The sequence below is a fragment of the Neolamprologus multifasciatus genome, chromosome 18 (assembly GCF_963576455.1).
Source record: "Neolamprologus multifasciatus chromosome 18, fNeoMul1.2, whole genome shotgun sequence".
NCBI lineage: Eukaryota > Metazoa > Chordata > Actinopteri > Cichliformes > Cichlidae > Neolamprologus > Neolamprologus multifasciatus.
In genome coordinates this window covers 20,270,640-20,290,484 of record NC_140456.1, presented here as the reverse complement: position 1 = coordinate 20,290,484, position 19,845 = coordinate 20,270,640, and the positions used below count along the sequence as shown (strand labels likewise).

The window sequence follows — 19,845 nt, the reverse complement described above, 5'->3', positions numbered from 1 at the left end:
TATGAAAATATTGCATATTAGCTGTGGACCTATAATGCTTTGAACTTTTTTTCAGGGTTAGGGTTGGGGCTTCTAATTTGAAAGAGCACATTTTAAATGTATTATAGGTTAAAGAGTTTGTAATTTCACTGCATGTTCTCAACGCATTACTTTCCAAAAGGGGGAAGACGGACCTCCCGGTATACATGGGACCTTTGGTCCTGATGGACTGCCAGTAAGAACAAAACAAAACCTTTTTTTTAAATTCTGTGTTGCTACACTTCTCAGTGACTCTGGTATCATATTTCATTGCATCATCATTTAAAATTACCCAAATTAACAATTGATAAATAAATGTTTGAATATTTGTTTTTCATCCACAGGGTCCACCGGGTCAGCCTGGACCTAAGGTAATGATAAGCCGCTTCATGGCCTTGTGCTAAATTCTTTTTGTAACAGGGAAAGATGTGTCTGCAGAATTGCTCAGCAATGGCTGTCATTCAAGAAGCTTAGCTAGTTAAAGTTATCCTTACCAATGTAAATATTACAATTAGAAAGCTAATTGTTTGGGCAAGAACTACTGGGAACTGTTCATGTTTATTTGAATGCACAAGAATGCTAGAAAATGTGATTGTAGTGTTTAAAAGAACTTCAGAAAATACAATGTATGTATATGTGTACCCCTATAAGTGTTCCTGTGTTTTGATATTCAACATTTACCAGTCTTCAAATCACATTTCCTTTGATGGTGGCTGAGCAAAATAGTGTCAAAAGCATGCATCCATGCCATCAGGGGAAAAAGGGGGATTCTCAAAGCTCTGACTTTGACTTTGAATTCTGAGTTGAGGAATTTCAGAGGAAGCACTGACTTTTAACCAGTTCGAAATATGTGCGGTTATGTCTGGGTTATGGTACACAACACATTACCAAGGTTGATAAAAACATTTTAAAAGTGACAGTCAAAGTCTACAGATGCCAGTTACTAACAAGATTTATTAACTGCAACTCTAAAGTATTATTACATTTTTGAAGTGTCATTTTCATAGGGTGAATCTTGGATACCAGGCAGTTCACAACCAGGGCCCCGTGGACCACCTGGGAGGGATGGACAGTCGGTAACATTTTACACTGCTCTCTTAATAAATAAATCCTGTCAGTCAGACACACATATATATTTATTTTTGAACAGTTATGTTTATTTTATATTGAAAGCAAAGTTTCCTTGAATTTTAGGGAGATCCAGGTTTACCTGGATACAAAGGACAACCTGGTGAACCTGGACCAAGGGGATCTGTTGTAAGCAAAGCTTTTTCTGAGATTTTTGTGGATGACATGTTTTTGTGTGATGTTTGACGTTAAGTGTGTAAGTTCTTTATGAACAGGGCTTTCCTGGACGCCGAGGGCCTCCAGGACCAAAGGTAATGCTGTTAGAATTAAATCTGTGTATGTGTGTACAGGTTTGAAAGCTTGTATTGTGATAATGAGTCCGTCAAAAAAGTAAAACCACAGCTGCTGTGAGTCTTGAGTTATTCACACCCTAAAACTATTCACGTGAACTGTCTGATAAAAGCAAATATGAATAAAATTTGCTGGTTTATGAAAAATAAAACTTTTATTTTAGGGTCAGGAAGGTATTAGTGGTGCCCCAGGACCTCAAGGACCTAAGGTAGTTTCTTTTTCACTATTATTGTGGCAGCATTGTATCATAATTCATGCCGACAGTTGTGTATATTATGTCTTGTTTTTTTCAGTGAGGGTAATTTTAATTTTTATGTTGCAGGGGAGACAAGGCCCACCAGGTCCACCTGGACCAAAAGGTCGGATCAAGGAGCTTGTCTCAGGGGGTCTCGTGTTAGAGGTACAGGAACAATTTCATGTAATACTCTACAACAAAATCATCATTGCCTTTCTAGTTTTGGAAAATGACTCAAGGATTTCTCACGTCACACTGTTCACTCTTCAGTGACTGGGCTTCAGCCACTGCAAAAGTAGAATATTTTCCTACTTTTGCAGTGGCTGATTGAACAGTAACCTGCACTAACCTGTTAATTTCAATAGACAGAACAAAAAAACAAAATTTGTTTACTAATGGGAAGAGATGAAAGAAGGTAAAGAAAAAACATTACTTAAAAATAATCGTAAAGGGCATATGTTTCCAATGTGTGAATAGTGACACTATGAGAAAAAATCACAGGCGCATTACCAGAACTGTTTTGCCCAAAACATTTCAAAGCAACTGGGTAAGTAGTCAAAACATGCTGCCGTGTTTGGGACCAAAGAGATGAGATTTCTAATTCCTTTCTAAAATGATTAACTAGCAAACTTACAAAAAGGATGAGGTAAAATTAAAAACAAATGAAGCATAGTAAATACAGATATAATATTTAAAAATACAATTTAAAAATGCAATTCTAAACATTTGGTCCCTGAACTGCTCTTTCCACATCCTGCCACTCTAATACAGAAATATTGTCATTGAAATTATCAGAACATAACTTCAGTTGCTTTTATTTTTTGATTCTTATTTAGGGGTTAAAAGGAAACAAGGGCGATATAGGAGAAAAGGGCTGCAAAGGTTCAACGGTAAGTACAGAATTAAAATTCAAGACAATTGAATACATTCGCTAATTTTAAAGAAACGTAATGATTCTTGTCCTTATTTTAATCTGTTTCCAGGGAGAACCTGGTTATGGACAATATAGTAAAAGTGCAAAAGGAGGAAGAGGATTACCAGGTCCAGAGGTAAGACACAGCATCCCATTACCACTCAGTTTTTCCATTTGACTGTGTACAAACATATGGCATTTGGTTAATCAATTTATTGTGCCTGATATTCCACAATTCTCACACATCCCCCTATTTTTTCATTCCTTCCCTTTGCACCAAAGGGTTACCAGCACCAGTATGAATAGCACGAAAAAGAGGATGAGCAGCAGAGGGCAGTGATGCAACATCAAACTCAATGCGATTTGCCATTTAAGATGAGAGAAAAGACTGTCATTGGTTATCCACATTATAGTAATCACTTCATCAAAATTATTTTTGCTAAGACAGCAGCAACCAACAACAAACATAATTATGTTCCATAGTTTTATTATTAGCCCGTTGAAGCTCTCTGTTTAGGCCATCCCAGGTCAGGGACAACAGCAGCGTCTCTAAATCAAAGAAAAGGATCATTCTACATATTTTTAGTGTGTCTTCAGACTGAGGGGGCACAGCATTGCTTAAAATGGTCCTCAAAAAGCTCCAACCCTGATATGGTCATATTCTCATTTCATATATATTAGAAGTCACTGCTTCAAAGACCACATGTGTCTTTGAATAAGAATTTTTAATTTGAATTGAATTCCTGTTTGAGATTTTTTTTATTTTTATATATTTATTTGAAGGCCTATTTTACCTATTTTTATTTTAGAATAGAATAGCTCTTTATTATCATTGTACAATGAAATTATGGGTGCTCCACGGCAACTGTGCAGGGTGAAAAATATATAAATAGTACAGACATCAGGAATAAATAGCAAACAAAAGACAGTCGAGAGGAATATATACAAAACAAGAGAAAGGCACACATTGGAGGGCAAAGTCCTTGGAAGCAGTGCAAAAGGATTTGGTCTGAGTATAGAGTGCATATGTGAGTGGCCTGAGTGATGGGGGATACTCAGGCCATGACTCAGATTGGTGAGGTGGGTAGGAAGGGATGGGGTGTGGGGGGATAGTGTTTGTTAACAGTCTGAAAGCCCTACAGAAAAAAGCTGTTAGTGAGTCTGGAGGTGTGGGACCTGATTGGGCCTGAGGCGCCAACCACAAGTCAGCAGGTCAAACAAGTTGTGGGCGGGGTGCAAGGGGTCGCCAGATCCTTTTCTGAGACACAAGGATCTGGCAATGGCCTCCAGAGGTGGCAGAGGGCAACAAACGATTTTTTTGAGGAACATGAAGATTTACATGAAGATCACAAACATTTGGCATTTTACAGTCTAAAAACTGTATTTTTGAGACCTAAGTAAAAAATCTTTGAGAAAATAAATAAAAACATGTACTTCATCCTGAAAAACTCAAGCTTATATGAATCTTCATGCTTATCCTTAATTGTCCTTACAGGGTAAGCCAGGCAAGGATGGTGATCCTGGACCACGTGGATTTCTGGTACTGTTCTGCTATGCTTAAAAACACACACACACACACACACACACACACACACACACACACACACACACACACACACACACACATATATATATATATATATATTGAATACAACAATACAACTGTTGAATACAACATATTTCTGTTTAGGGAAGACCTGGCCCCAGAGGGGATCCAGGATATCCAGGAGTGCCAGGAGTGCTGGTCAGTTATCCTTTTTTCTTACTAATTATTCAGATTCTTTAAATTCTTTAAAATGTGCATTTATACATTAAAGTATTAAATCGAATCAGTAAAGGTGGTGTAGTACCAAAGCAAAATCTCTTGAAGGGCTAATAATGTTTTGCATGACACTTTGTTTGCATCCTCTATATAGGGTGAAAAGGGAAATAGGGGTCCGCCTGGCCCAAGTGGAGATGTGAGTTTATGACAGTTTTCTACTTTACAATCCTTATATGGTCAGAAAAATGCTACATTAGTCTTTGTTATGGATACAGAATGAATTTCTGTGGATTTTATTTGAATATATCACTTCCTGTTGTTCTAAAACGTCCAATGCAATTTTGTTTACAGACATATGTGACTGAGCCAATCAAAGGATACATGGGAGATCCTGGTCATCAGGGCCCATCTGGACTTCCTGGGCCTCGGGGTGCATAATACTCTATAATATACAAACTAATGAAGAAGATATACAACAGAATAGCAAATCCTAAAGTCAAAGCCTGCACCAGTCATGAGCCGATGAAAAAAAAACCCTGCTTTATTGTAGCTGACTTGCCCATACAGTAATAACACATGTGACTATTCTTTTCTCAGGTATTGTGGGCTTTCCTGGACCACGAGGACCTCCAGGTGTGAAGAAAGAATTTGAAAGAGAATAACATCCTTTGTACCTTCATCCACATGTTAAGCTTATTTTGTAAAGCTTGCTCATGGCCTCTCACTTTACCCTGCACAGGATTAGGTATTGATGTGCCTGGCCTACGTGGTCCCATTGGCTTTCCAGGCCTAAAAGGTGATTCTGGGGAGCCTGGGGCTGATTATATCGGACCTCCGGGTCCAGATGGAGAGCCTGGTGACCAAGGACCTCCTGGAGATCAGGGCCCACCTGGAATCCCTGAAGACAGAAGTATGCAAAAATGTTCTCCCCCAAATACTATAACTTCAAATGCTAACAATAAACCTACTGCAAGATGTCATGTCACAATCGGTTGGGCATGAGTGGATGAAGACAGGACAAAGACATGCTGTGGAAGAGACAAAACAACAACTAATTAAATGCTCAATCTCTATCATGCTTAACAAAACAAATAAATAAACAAATAACTTTGAAAGTTTAGCTTTTTATTTACAGAATTGTAGCATGTACGTTGTGGACCAGTGATAGTCATTGAACAGAGTGGATATGGATTTTTAAACTCTTAGATATAGGCTAAATTACTATAGTGAAGGATATTAATGACATACTACTGCAATAATTATACAGATATTTAGAGGAAATTTTTTGAAAGTGTAATTAGGAAACTAAGTTTGTTGTCGTTTGTAGCTAACAGAGTTACCAAGGGTCTGCCAGGAATTAAAGGAGTGAATGGATTGCCTGGACTCATGGGATACGATGGGGTGTTTGGAATGAAAGGTTGGATTGTTTTTAAAGCCTTCTTTTTTAATTTTTTAAACCATTGTAGTTAGTATTTATTATTTATTTCAAACTTGTTATGACTTACTTTTACTAGTAGACTACTGTGTTGTGTGCAGTTGTCATCAAGGCCTTTGAATCTCATATATAAAATAATATTGTGCAATAATTGAGATTTTAAAAAAATGTTTGTTTCTTTGTACAGGACAAAAGGGGGATCCCTGTTATGAGTGTACTGGATCAGGATTCCCAGGACCACCAGGTCCCCAGGGTGAAACTGGCCCTCCTGGTAACAAGCACTGCATAACAGATGAATTTTATTCTATCTGAGTTGCGCATTCAAATGCACTTTTACTGGTAGTGATGGAAAGCAAATAAGATTTAAAAATAGAATGTGCACTATTTCTGCCACTCAGGCTTCAATCAGCCTCAAGGTGATAAAGGTGATCCCGGTTTCCCAGGACCTAAAGGCTTACCAGGAAGACCTGTAAGAAAACATGTCTTGAAATTTTTGCTTTGTTGTTGTTTTGTTTTTCTTTACCTATGTAAACACTTAATATTAATTCTTTTCCAAAGGGTCCAATTGGTGAAGCAGGTTTTCCAGGTCGAAAAGGAGAGAAGGGAGAGTCGTATTCCTTTGGTGCTCCTGGGCCAAAGGGAGAGAAAGGGGACCAGGGACAGCTTGGGAGGCCTGGGGAGCTGGGTTTACCTGGGCTTCCAGGATTGCCAGGTCGCAAAGGCAATCCAGGGCTTCCAGGGGATCCGGTGAGAAATTGTTGACAAATCTGAGTTTTACATGACATCTTTTTGCCTGGTACAATTCCACATCTCAGGTGTCACATTTGATGCTTCAGAGGTTCTAACATGTACAGGAGCAAAACAATATTTTTTTTTAGTCATAGCTAGAACAAGTATTCTGCCCACTCTCTAGTATTTTTTCTCTGGTGAAACGGGAGACCGTGGATTCCAAGGCCCACCAGGCCCTTTAGGCAGACCAGGACCAGACGGCTACTCTGGGCCAGTGGGTTATGGACCTGCTGGGCCTCCAGGAATGAAAGGAGATAATGGGGTACCTGGCTTTCCAGGGCTGCCAGGAATTCCAGGTTATATTATATACTGATTAATGTAAAATTTATTAAAAACTTAAATATAGTAAAATACTAACATACATTCTCTCCTTTATTGTAGGAGAAAAGGGAGAACCTGGAGTCATATACAGTAAGGGACTTCCTGGCCCACCTGGATTGAAAGGTTGGCCAGGTTCACCTGGAAGCCCAGGTAAGTACTGCATGTGGATATGCTGTATGGATGCATAACTCAATAGGTGGATGAATAATTGGATGGATGGAAAACAATGGCTAAATTATAATAGCAGAAGAGAAACATATTTTATATCACCAAAACAAATGTCAGGTCATCCGGGGGCTCCAGGTCGTCTAGGACCACCAGGTATACCAGGCCAGAAAGGAGAACGTGGCCGATTATCATTTCCTGAAATGCCAGGGAAACAAGGACAGAAAGGTAGGTTCTGTGAATTTATGCAGAAGAAATTTGCATATTTGCAAACACATAAAATATTTCCTAGATATGAGATTACTTTGACTGTCTCAAAAGGAAAAAAGGACTAGTCACATAGATGATTTATGTTTTTACTGATAAGTATGTATTTTTCAGGTGACAAGGGCCAACCAGGTGTCCCAGGCCCTCCAGGTAGAGGTTCCCCAGGTCAGCCAGGCCAAGAAGGACCTCCTGGTCCTCCAGGACCAAAGGTTAGAAACAAAGTTGATACAACAGACATCTTCATATAGCAAACACTTTACTGGTCTTTACAGGAAGGCATAAAAGCAAAAAAATAAATAAATAAAAATTATTTTTTACATTATTGTCTAGATATTTGTTTTTAAAAACTGGCCCCTCAAATGACTGCTTCCTTCATGTTATGTAAGTTCTTTGTGAGGGGAGATCAGGGAATGACAAAAAATGAGAAAATGCAGCATTTTTTTTTCATAATCAAAGGCTTGGAACATTACCAAACACTACCAAACATTATACCTTGCAATATAATTCTGGAAGCAGATTAAGTAGTGAATGCTAACATATAAATTATGTCCTCTATTTTTCTAATAACAGGGTGATAGCAACCTTGGAGACCCTGGGCCTCCAGGCTTCCCAGGGCTTCCAGGTGAAGATGGAGATCCAGGGCCTGCAGGTGATCCTGGGAATCCTGGCTTACCTGGATATCCAGGGCTAACTGGCAGTCCTGGTTTTCCAGGAGAAAAAGGTACTGATAACTACACTGAACTAAAATCAAAACTGTACTCTTCATAAGCACATAATAAGGCACAAACTTGCAACAATATTGATCTGTTTGCTACATTGATTGTGTTATTGATTTGTGCAGGAGTAAAGGGTTCTGAAGGGCTTCCAGGGCTACCTGGTAGCAAAGAATCATGTAAAGGCTTGCCTGGGCCAAGTGGAGAACCAGGACCAAGTGGTTATGAAGGACCTCAAGGTTAGTCTATGCTAGACTTGTGTGGTGTATTTGGTGTTAGCCCTGAAAGAACATTACAGACAGATAAAAAAAACAGGTAAAAGCTTAGTAATACCAATCTGGATATAAAATTAGTGCAGTTATGGCGTTAACGTCATTTTAACGAGATTAACGCTGACAGCACGAATATTTTTATATATTATATTTCCTTTGCTCACCTATATATATATATATATATATATATATATATATATATATATATATATATATATATATTTTATATATATATATATATATATATATTATATATATATATTTTTTTTAAGGACCTAATGGCTTTCCTGGTGAGAAGGGAAATCAAGGTTTGCCTGGGTTTGGTTTTCCTGGCCCTGCTGGTGAACCTGGGTTCCCTGGGCCATCAAGACCAGGTTCACAAGGACATCATGGACAAAAAGGAATCAAAGGAAAAAATGGCCTACCTGGTCAACCAGGTACAGTATTCCTTATCTGATAGACCATTCATATTTAAATTCATCAATATGGAATAGTTAAAAAATCAGTGTTTTTCATATATGTGAGTACTTAATGTGATGTTGAAAATACCAAAATTACTTTATGAGTTTTTACAATGTATCGATTTTTATCAAAATATTCAACTTCACTTTTGTTAGGACCCAGAGGAGACCCTGGACCAGATGGATCGTCATCAGGATATGGACCAGATGGGTTGCCTGGAATTGTAGGTCCACCAGGTCAAAGAGGTAAACACAAATGCAACACAAACACACGCGCGCGTGCACACACACACAATGGATATAATATACACAAACAATAAATATAAAAAACAAAGTCCGATCTGAAACAATATGATAGTTTTTGCCTCTGTGACAGTGATTTATGAAAAACTGATTTATATAAAACTGATGAAGTTAGAGCTACCATGGCTATTTGCAGGTGACCCTGGCCCAGATGGGCCTAGAGGTCCTCCAGGCCCCCCAGGTATGAATGGAGACCAAGGTCCCAAAGGTGCCCGAGGAGCTCCATCACCACAAAATTATACTGCGAACCCAGGAGACCCTGGTCCACCAGGTACACTTTCCAGTAAAGTCTTGTTCAAAAAATGTCATTTTACAGTCTTTAATATTTCTGAGATTTTTTATTTATTCATTTATTTTATTTTATTAATTAATTAATTTTTTTTTTTTTTTTACAAAGGATCCACATTATATTAGGACAGGGCATTGAGTAGGATATGGTAATAATATTTTAACACTAACTGTATTGCACAAGGTAACCCTGGTCTGGCTGGTCCAAATGGAGATCCTGGCAGAAATGGATCAAAAGGGTGGAGAGGAAAAGTGGGAGCACCAGGGGTTCCTGGACCAAGAGGTCTGAAATAAGCTAAACATTCACAGTGACTAGTTATTATTTCCGTTTGTAAATCTGCCAAACTGTATTTATGCTGTGTGCCTGTATGTCCCCAGGCTCACCGGGTGATCCAGGGTTGGATGGATCATTAACATCACCAGGGTTTAAAGGACTTCCCGGAGCTCCAGGAGATGCAGGGCTGAGGGGGCCTCCAGGTAAGTAATGCAGTTTACTTCAAGCTGAAGTTAAATAAAGAAAAATTAAGAATATTTTGGTCATCATGCTCATGAATGCTCAGTGATCACTGTGCAGAATAATTTATTGTACGATTTCTACTACTGAAAAAAAATAAAACCTTAAACTTAAAAATTTAACATGTACAAAACTTCATGTTTTAAAATCCTTTTAAAAAAAGATGAATAAATGACCTTTTCAGTGTGCAGTTCCAAGTTGCATGCCCGTTACAATAACAATAATAATGATAATAATAATGTTACATGTCTGTGAAGGTTCTCAGTCATCCAGGTCATCGTAGTCAAAGGAGCGTCTGGACTTCTTTTGTGCACACGCTCTTTTCTACTCTGTAATATTCTTGTCAATATTCTTGATATTTATTTATAATCACCTCTTTTAATTCTTGATATTTATAATTGAGTGATTTGTATATACTAGTGCTATTTCTTAAATTTGTAAAATCTGTAACATATTTTATTGATTAATTAGTCTGTTACTGTTACTGTCTTGGAGCAGCTGTAACCCACATAATTTCCTTAGGGATTAATAAAGTATTCTGATTCTGAATAAGATGACAAGGGCCAATTTTATAGTGTATAATAATGATAATAATGATAATAATAATAATAATAATAATAATAATAATAATAATAATAATATTGTTAAAAAAATAATTGAAAAACAAAATGTCCTGTTAATTTTCTACCAGGGGTGCCAAAATCTCACCTTTTGTTACCAAATTGCATTCACTTCATCAATGAATCCAAGTGAACTTTTGTTCTAGATTAACACTACAGGGTCTTTACCTTACCATACAAGGTAAAGGTTGATTGACTATTAATGGTGCTATATGAATAAAACTGACCAGATTTAAAGAAGGTATGCCACATACTTGAAATGACCTGCTCAGCATTACATAAATCACAATTTCAGCAACTGTTAAGACAGTTACAGGGAAAATGTGTCTGTCTGCAAATATTAACTAAACATTTCTATTTTGCTACAACATGGACATAATAATAAATGTGCTGAGGTGAAACTAAACTTTCAATAATATTACCACTGTAGTCTATTAACCAGCAAATCAGTCTAGCCAGCTGGTCAGCTAGCTAAAAGTCTTTACCTTAGCAACCCAAATCGGAAGCCCTTTCTCAATTCTCAAGTACACGAGTCCGTACCAGATTCTCGCTAAGTCTGGACTTTGTAAGTTTGCACAGGAATCCGGATTTAGCAAGAACGAGAGTATGGACATGCAATTTGTACAATTGGAACACCAACATACTTGATGATGTCACCGGTCCGGAGTTTTTACTGCCATCCGCACTTAATTTAACTGTGATTAATTTGTTATGAAGCTTAACTTTAATCTCAGCCAAACCAATTTACTCATGAACAAATAAAACACTGAAATAAAGCAAACATTAAGATTTAGAAGTTATCTAAGTGACTTATATATTATGTTTAATCTGAGTAGCGAAATCTCTCTATTAATAAAAATAGTATACATGTATGCCTGAATAAAAAAACAGGTGAGATGTTAGAACGCTGTTAGTTTTATTTTAGTAGACACTTAAAAATTATAACAGACAGCTGCCGGGGTTCGGAAGAGAACTGAACAAATATTTAAAATATAATATGATCATTTTTGGAGCAGCCTTCAGAAACTCCACGTTTTTACATGTTTTTGTTCCCAGCGAAAATGTTTCTTCTTGAATTAAAATATTTTTAATGTTAGGTTTAATTCAGAGTCAGCTAATCTCAGCCAAACCGATTTACAACGGAACAAATAAAACTAAAATATAAACCAAACATTAACATTTAGAAGTTATCTAAGAGACTTATAGATCATGTTTAACCTGAGTAGCGAAAGACCGCGGGGGGATTGAAAACAATGTGCCAGGAGTCCGCTGTTCTTGTCGGGCACCAGTGAGCCTTGACCTCCCGGTCTGCTATCGAGCTGGTGGGTAACAGACGTCTCTGAAAATGTCGGAGCACTTTTGCGAATATGTGGTGTCTTGATAAACCGAGCAGATATTTGAAGTTTACACAGCTACATTCTCACCTGAAAATATGTTAAAAGTTTATTTTGTGATGCAGAAAGAGTAATATTTAAAAGTTTTTAGCCGTGCTTCTCCACCATTGCTGCGTTTGAGTTTTGGACGAAATGCATTCTGGGATATTTAGCTGTACCAAGTCCACACAAGTCACCATGGATGCATGCTTGATAAACCGGGCGGAGCGAGAGAACTTTTTGCGTTCTCAGCTTGATGCGTACTCTAGCTGTGTCCCAAAACCTAGGCCGCAACCTTCACAGGCCACATTTGTAGACCGATTACGTCACAGCTATGTGGCGAAGGCTGTCCCAACTCAAAGGCTGCTCCAAATGCAGCTGACAAATGTGTCCCTCATTTCCCCGAATTTGAAGAATGGGTTGGGTGTATCCTTCATGGCCAAACCTATCCCAGAATTCATAGTGCGGTCCAGCCAATTCCAGTTTCCAACAATGGCGGCTGCTATTTAGTTTTGATATTACTCTTATTACTCTTTCTAGGTCACGAAATAAACTTTTAAGATATTTTCAGGCGAGAATGTAGCTGTGTAAACTTCAAATATCTGCTCGATTTATCAAGACATCACATATTTGCAAAAGTGCTCCGATGTTTTTGGAGGCATCTGTTACCCACCAGAGCGATAACTAGCCAGTGGTTCAAGGGTCACTAGAGCCGGCGAGAACAGTGGACTCCCGGCTCATTGTTTTTTAAACCCCCTGCTACTCAGGTTAAACATGATATATAAGTCACATATGTAACTTAAAAATTTTATTGTTTGGCTTTTTCAGTGTTTCATTTGTTCCTGAGTAAATCGGTTTGGCTGAAATTAAAGTCATCATATTAGATTAGATTAGATAAAACTTTTCCTCTGGGGTTTTCACCCAGTTGAATAAACGTCAAACAGAAAACCGATTAAACACAAGTGTGAGATGGTCGAGAATTTACTCCAGTGTGCTGTTATATTTTAGATAGCAAGGAGCAGACGGCTGAGTTTATCAAACTTCACCGAGACAGCGGTGACGCAAATCTGAAGGCTAGACTGTCCCATTTCACAGCTGCTCACTTCCAGCCTTCTCGGTCTTCGAAGGACCCGGCCCATGTAGATCGCCGGGTCCTCCGAAAGATGCGGCCTAGGTTTTGGGACACAACTTTTGGATTGGTACTTGTTCTCTGACTGATGACTTATCACGAGTCCACAAGAACCCGGGTATGCACAAGTACTCATTTTGAGACAGGCCCAGAGGCCATTGTTAGCATCTGGTCACAGCAGACATCAGTTCACAAATAAATTAACAATTATTTCTCAATAAAAACATGTAAGCTTTAAAAAAACCTTCTTTTTTTTGAAAATATTTTTTATTGAAAAAAGAAAACAACAGTACTTGCAGTTACCGAAATACAATTAACCTTTCTTCATTTTCCCAAGTAAATATACTTATATATATATATATGTGAAAAAAAACAACGCATTCTAAAACAAAGACCCCACCCCCCCCCCACCCCACCCCCCAGTCCCACACAGATCAACACAACCATCAAACATATTAGAGAAATATAACAGTAACAGAAGTACATTTAAACAGGCAATACCTCTAGACTAGCAAAATAAGAGATAAAGGGTTGCCACTTGTGAAAAAATTTGGCTGTGCAACCTCTCAATGTATATTTAATTTTTTCAAGTTTTAAAAAAAACATGACAACTTTAAGCCACCGGGAAATAGTAGAATACTTAACAGACTTCCAATGCAACAATATTAGACGTCTCGCTAATAGGAATGTGAAGGCTATAATATCCTTTTGTGTGGAATCAAGTGTAAGTGAGCGAACAGGAATCCCAAATACAGCAATCAGAGGACAAGGATTAAGAGTTACCCCAAGAACAGTTGACATAATAGCAAAATACCCTGTCCAGAAACTTTGTAGCTCAGGACACAGAAAAAACATGTGGCTAAGGTGACAAGGAGAACCATGGCATTTATCACATTTATTTTCCACTTCTGGATACAATTCAGAAAGTCTAGACTTAGAGAAATGCACCCTGTGTATGACCTTAAATTGAATAAGTTCAAGACGAGCACAGCAGGTGGAAGATCGTACCCTCGCTATAGCCTGTTCCCAAGACTCCTCATGTATTCGAATTCCTAGTTCTCCTTCCCATGTACACTTAAGCTTAACATTAGAGTGGTTACTAAAAGACAGAATAGCATCATAGAGTTTCGAAATGGTTCCTCTGTGATGAGGATAATAGGGAGATTATAACGAGAAGACAAGTTGGGAAAACTATCGAAAACACCATCCACATATAAATGTTTGAACTGTTTTATACCCTTGTCACACCACACTGAGAATGTCGAGTCCAAAAGTGAAGGGGGAAACAAATGGTTGTCACTTAGAGGACCCGAGGAAGACGGCATTACAAAATTAAAGTGACGTCTAAACTGAAACCAGATTTTGAGTGTGTTAAGAACCACCTGATTATCAGTATATAGAGAGGGTTTTACGGGTAAAGAGGAATAGAGCAAAGCTGGTAAAGAAGAGCCCTTACATGATGATAAAAAACTTTTTTAATATTTTAACATATTTTAATAAAAAAAAAAAAAAAATGTATAAGCTTTAATATGTACTAATAGTACATTAATAGTAATAGTAATTAATAGTAATTAAGAAGTATGGAAACACATCTGCGGATAATGAATACGGAAAATCCGTTCACATCTATACAGAACAATGTATTGTATTTTTACTGAATCTTTTTTTTTTTTTTTACAGTTTAGGGCCCCCTTCAGATTGTGAATCGAATGTTGACACTAACAATAAGAACTGAATCATTATGTTTTAGAATATTACTGCATGCACCTTAAACTCTTGTGAATTAGAACCTTGAGCTCTCAGAGACATCTCAATAATAGTACAACATTTGAATTATTTGTTAACGTCATTATTATAAATATGATGGTAGTATAGTTATTAGAAAGTGTTACTAGCGATTTAATTCTGCCAGGGCCAAAGGGAATATTAGGAGATCGAGGAATACCGGGAAAACCAGGGCGAGATGGTGATCAGGGTAAAACTGGTTTCAAAGGAGCTACTGGGGAACCAAAGTACAATGGATATGGACCACCTGGACCAGCAGGCCAAAAGGTAGAATTTAAATATCACTGATGCAGTAGAGAAGATTCCAATAAATAAATACAAATGTGTATATTATTTGAAACAAATGTGTTCATCAATAGGTTCTTTATCCCTCTTTCATTATTTACTTCGTGTCCTCAGGGTGAACCGGGATTGACTAATACTAATTCGATGAAGGGTCAAAAAGGACAACCTGGAATTGCAGGAACAGAGGGTTTACCAGGAATTTTTGGACTCAAGGGAGACCCAGGACCTACTGGACTAAATGGTGTGTACAACTGATAAAATATTAGACAGCTTTAACGCTCTACCTCTCTACCCAACTCTCTCTCTCTTCACTCTTTCTGTCTCAGGTCCCTCAGGGTCTCAAGGGCCAGAAGGGTCAGATGGCCCTCCAGGTAGCAAAGGGCAACGCGGACCTAATGGACCACAAGGCAAAGTCCTTTTAATTGCAACTATATGAAGAAACTTTTTTCACCACATATTTTTGAAGTGCAACCCATTGTCTCATTCCAGGATCAATTCGAAATGATCAAATAGTACTTTCACTTTTTATCTATACTTTAAGTTTAATCGAGTGTACTTTTTAAAATGTGTTTGCCTCAGGTAATGTGGGTCCAACAGGAAATAGAGGATTTCCAGGTCCAAAAGGCAGCCAGGGCTTGGATGGGATTCCTGGCCCAGCCGGGCAGAAAGGGGAGACTAGTAAGCCAAATACTGCTTAAAAAAATGTTTGTATGGTTCTTTGAGGTCATGTATAATCCTATGTAATTATGTATTTATGTATGCTTTTTTCTTTTGTCTAAAATTAAAAAGGCCTGTAGAATAGCTATCTCTTTCATAGCTAATGGTACCCCTGAATGGCACAGACAAATTCATCTGTCCTTATATCGCTCTTCTGCAGTCTTGATAGAAGGGAGTCCTGGGAAGCGTGGTGACCGTGGTCAGCCAGGTGAGTCACATACCAGTCACATTACCCTCTAAAGGAGCTGGGGAGTGGGGGTTATGCAGGAGGGTGAGGGTCCAGTGTTTCGTTTTGGGATTTGTTTGGTTTTTTTCTTTTCTTTTTTTTCTTATTTTAGATAATCTTGGAAAAACACTGAATACATTCAAACACACCCAGAGATCCGATGTACTTACAGTATAATCCGCATGCTGGAAGTTAAATAATGAGCGATACATATAGCAACCAACAAAGCACTCATCAGTTGATGTATTTATATGTAATATCAAACAATAAAATATACTAAAGGCCTGTTCCATTACATTAAATTATGCATCACTACTAAAATAATTCCTTACTGATTCAGACTAATTGTTCTTTCCATTCTGTAGGTCCTCCTGGAAATCCTGGCCTCCCTGGGTTGTCTGTTACAGGGATTCGTGGACTAACAGGAGACATAGGAATTCCAGGTCCACAAGGCATCCCTGGCCCAGGAGGGTCACCTGGGAGAGAAGGCACATGTCTTCCTGGGTATAGAGGAGACCCTGGCGAACCTGGATATCCTGGGAGGAAAGGTTAGAATCTACTCGATAAGTTATAGGTCCAGATGTTGATTTCAGTTTATGTAATTTGGTCACTGTATGGAAGTTCTTGCATGCCTATTTCACTAGGCCACTCATCCTCAATTACTAATCTCAATGTAGGCAACCCTGGCCCACCTGGTCCTCCAGGTACAGCAGTGCCTGGGTTAAAAGGAGACAGAGGGGACCCAGGTCTTCCAGGAAGCCAGGGTAATTCAGGGGAACCAGGAGATCCGGGCCCACATGGACCACCTGTACGTTTTTACAGTAATTTACCTCTGACAAATGCCTAGAGAAAGTAGACATGAGTTTTTGATTAAAATGGAGAGTTCATAGCAAAAGATGTATTTTACAGTTGAGGTAATCTTTCATCAAGCCTTCCTGTAGCATTCTTCACACCATACTAAAACTAATATTCTGTATAGAATGGCAGGTCTTCAAACTCTAACTGCAATAATTAGAGTCTGATCTTTCTATTTCCATTTGCCCCCTCAGGGTGCAATAGGCAGACCTGGAGACCCAGGGCTAAGAGGTGACCCAGGTCTTCCAGGATTCCCAGGACCTGCTGGTAATCTGTGTTGAAGAGTAACAAAGTCTGCAGCAAGTTTCTCACAATACATTTGAAACGCACATCATCATCATGCTGGAATTCATGCAGCAATACAAGAAGATAATCCCATTAATTTTTTTTTCTTTAGGTAAAATTGGAGAGCCTGGGTACATCCCTGGCCCTCCTGGTCAGCCAGGGGCCCAAGGTATCCCTGGTACACCAGGTGAGTCAATATTTGATAAGCTAAGCATTACATATATCTGGGGAAATAGCTTTCTAATTGCTCCTGCTGTGTACCTAAAGGGCGTAAAGGTGAGGCAACATTTAGAAAAGTAATACATGAACCAGGAGCTCAAGGCTCTCCTGGTGCCCGTAGCACATGCGGACCTCCAGGAAGAACTGGTCCACCAGGACCTCCAGGCCCACCAGGTTAATACTTTTAGAGTTAATCCTTGTTGCATGTATTACCTTTCCCTGTGTAATATGTGATATTCGAATGATAAATTTTGCTATTGAACATTTCTTTTCCAGGCCAGCGTGGTATCAAAGGAATGCAGGGTTTCAGCCCACCTGGTCTGCCTGGATTTACAGGCTACAAAGGAGATAAAGGAAGAGCAGGGCTGCCAGGTGTGTTTAAGGCTACGTCCACACGTATACGGGTATTTCTGAAAACACAGCTTTTTTATGCATTTGGACCTTTCATCCACACATAAGCAGTGTTTTGGATCACTAGGGTGGAGATTTTTGAAAACTTTTTGCGTATACATGTGGACAAGGAAAATTGAGATTTAGTCGTGCAACGTCAAAGGTGTGCGCCTTTTTTGACGTCACGCTTTGCGCCATGTTATTGTTTACATGAGATGAATTTCTACAATGGCAGATATAGACAAAATACTGTTGCTGTTAATTTTACTATCTGCAGTTATTATCCTACCATTTAGAAATACTGCTTTTATGCGCCATTCATCTTTATTTACTCTTTTCCTCCCAGGCTTCTAGACTTCTGATTGGCCAAGACTTCTATGTGGTTAGGATTATATTGCCACCTGTTGCTCTGGCATGTGCTTGACAGCATTTGACTTTGTTTTTTGCGTTTACATATGGATGGGATTTTTTTTTTTTTTTTTAACAAAAATGGAAAATCTCTATTTACAAAAATACGTGTGTACATGTGGCTAAAAGTTTGAGTTAAAGTGTGTTTTTGTGTATATTCCAATTACACATTAGAATATAAAAAAACGCTTGAAAACGTAATTTTCCAAGTATTTCAGTAGAATGTGAAGTGTTAAATGTGTGCAAATGATTGGAATTGCCTTTCAAATAGCTGGACACATCACAACCTGAAAAACAATAAAAGCTCTGGTATTGGCAGCGCTCCTGTTTCACAGTTGTGCATTACATTGTGTGAATAAGAAAAAATAAAAAATAATAATGCCCTTTCAGTGAAGTTATCTGCCAGTGCACATTAAAACAGGTCCTCAGTGCATTAGTGGCAGGTAGTAGTGACTATAGAACATCCCCCAACAGATTCCAAAAATATCCTTGAACAAAACTGCCCACGTGATATTATTTCATTGCATATTATGTTCTTCACTCTGCAGGTCCCGGTGGCAGACCTGGAACTCCAGGTCATAAGGGTCCTGCAGGTTTGCCCGGCAGAACTGGTCCAAGTTATGCTGACAGTTTCCTGATAGTCAGGCACAGTCAGAGCATCCACCCCCCTGAATGTCCTCATGGCACTAGCTTCATCTACAGTGGTTACTCTTTCCTCTTTATCAATGGATATAAAAGAGCTCATGGGCAGGACCTTGGTAAGAGCATGGAAAACACCGCACCCAGGAGTTGTATGTGCATATATAAGATGCATCTTTGCATCATTAAAAAATAAATAAAATCTGCATATTTACCAGTGTTTTAAACTGTCTCTCAGGCACCACGGGGAGCTGTCTGCCTCGTTTCTCTACAATGCCTTTTCTGTTCTGTGACACTGAAAATGCCTGCCGCTATGCTTCTCGTAATGACTATTCATACTGGTTGTCCACTGACACTCCCATGCCTATGAACATGGTTTCCATATCAGGAGAAATGCTGAAATCCTACATTAGCAGGTGGGATAAGATTGTGTATTTAGTGTGATTACCATTAACTGAAATTGCCACCTACATCTATCCTCTAACCTTATGTGGAATAAAATAATATGGATACCTGTTTAGGTGCTCAGTGTGCGAAACCACCTCCAATGTCATAGCCATCCACAGTCAGAGGACTCTCATACCAGAATGTCCTAGAGGTTGGGAATCACTGTGGACTGGGTACTCTTTCATCATGGTAAAGAAATCAGTGTTTTGTTCATTTTTACTATTTTTAAAATTTGAATTCAGAGACCTTGTTTCTCTAAGTGATTCTGTTCTTACTGTCTGTTACAGCAAACAGGTGCTGGAGCAGAGGGATCCTCGCAGCCCCTGATTTCTCCTGGCTCATGTCTGGAAAATTTTCGCCAAGTGCCCTTTATAGAGTGTCACGGCAGGGGGACGTGTAACTACTATCCTGATTCCTATAGCTACTGGTTGGCCTCCCTCGACCCCAACAACATGTTCGGGTGAACTGTTCACTTCTCTGTTTAAGGAGACATAATTCTGTAGTTTTCCGTTAAATATTCAAGGAATTGTTCATCTTTCATTACTCTTTTGTCCAATGCTGTTTAGAGGTTTCCCAACTCAGAACAGTGCTG

At 38.7% G+C, this 19,845-nt stretch overlaps 1 protein-coding gene across 1 annotated transcript in view; it reads left to right on the top strand.

Moving 5' to 3' along the window:
* The window catches only part of LOC146497805 (uncharacterized), a 32,418-nt gene that overhangs the window by 4,249 nt on the left and 8,324 nt on the right, over nt 1-19,845 (top strand). The window contains exons 7-51 of the mRNA XM_085141791.1: nt 161-214; nt 363-389; nt 1,026-1,094; nt 1,213-1,275; nt 1,362-1,397; nt 1,601-1,645; nt 1,760-1,837; nt 2,509-2,562; nt 2,656-2,721; nt 4,081-4,125; nt 4,276-4,329; nt 4,502-4,543; nt 4,699-4,777; nt 4,945-4,980; nt 5,087-5,257; nt 5,675-5,764; nt 5,970-6,053; nt 6,181-6,251; nt 6,341-6,529; nt 6,696-6,867; nt 6,953-7,042; nt 7,178-7,285; nt 7,439-7,533; nt 7,895-8,045; nt 8,166-8,276; nt 8,582-8,746; nt 8,927-9,016; nt 9,210-9,344; nt 9,546-9,644; nt 9,740-9,838; nt 14,910-15,049; nt 15,182-15,308; nt 15,394-15,474; nt 15,647-15,745; nt 15,945-15,992; nt 16,376-16,558; nt 16,688-16,818; nt 17,060-17,132; nt 17,263-17,337; nt 17,418-17,543; nt 17,646-17,741; nt 18,716-18,925; nt 19,045-19,222; nt 19,328-19,442; nt 19,541-19,713. Of these exons, the coding sequence (XP_084997917.1) occupies nt 161-214; nt 363-389; nt 1,026-1,094; nt 1,213-1,275; nt 1,362-1,397; nt 1,601-1,645; nt 1,760-1,837; nt 2,509-2,562; nt 2,656-2,721; nt 4,081-4,125; nt 4,276-4,329; nt 4,502-4,543; nt 4,699-4,777; nt 4,945-4,980; nt 5,087-5,257; nt 5,675-5,764; nt 5,970-6,053; nt 6,181-6,251; nt 6,341-6,529; nt 6,696-6,867; nt 6,953-7,042; nt 7,178-7,285; nt 7,439-7,533; nt 7,895-8,045; nt 8,166-8,276; nt 8,582-8,746; nt 8,927-9,016; nt 9,210-9,344; nt 9,546-9,644; nt 9,740-9,838; nt 14,910-15,049; nt 15,182-15,308; nt 15,394-15,474; nt 15,647-15,745; nt 15,945-15,992; nt 16,376-16,558; nt 16,688-16,818; nt 17,060-17,132; nt 17,263-17,337; nt 17,418-17,543; nt 17,646-17,741; nt 18,716-18,925; nt 19,045-19,222; nt 19,328-19,442; nt 19,541-19,713 (4,523 nt within the window). The remainder of the gene's footprint in view (nt 1-160; nt 215-362; nt 390-1,025; nt 1,095-1,212; nt 1,276-1,361; nt 1,398-1,600; nt 1,646-1,759; nt 1,838-2,508; nt 2,563-2,655; nt 2,722-4,080; nt 4,126-4,275; nt 4,330-4,501; nt 4,544-4,698; nt 4,778-4,944; nt 4,981-5,086; nt 5,258-5,674; nt 5,765-5,969; nt 6,054-6,180; nt 6,252-6,340; nt 6,530-6,695; nt 6,868-6,952; nt 7,043-7,177; nt 7,286-7,438; nt 7,534-7,894; nt 8,046-8,165; nt 8,277-8,581; nt 8,747-8,926; nt 9,017-9,209; nt 9,345-9,545; nt 9,645-9,739; nt 9,839-14,909; nt 15,050-15,181; nt 15,309-15,393; nt 15,475-15,646; nt 15,746-15,944; nt 15,993-16,375; nt 16,559-16,687; nt 16,819-17,059; nt 17,133-17,262; nt 17,338-17,417; nt 17,544-17,645; nt 17,742-18,715; nt 18,926-19,044; nt 19,223-19,327; nt 19,443-19,540; nt 19,714-19,845) is intronic.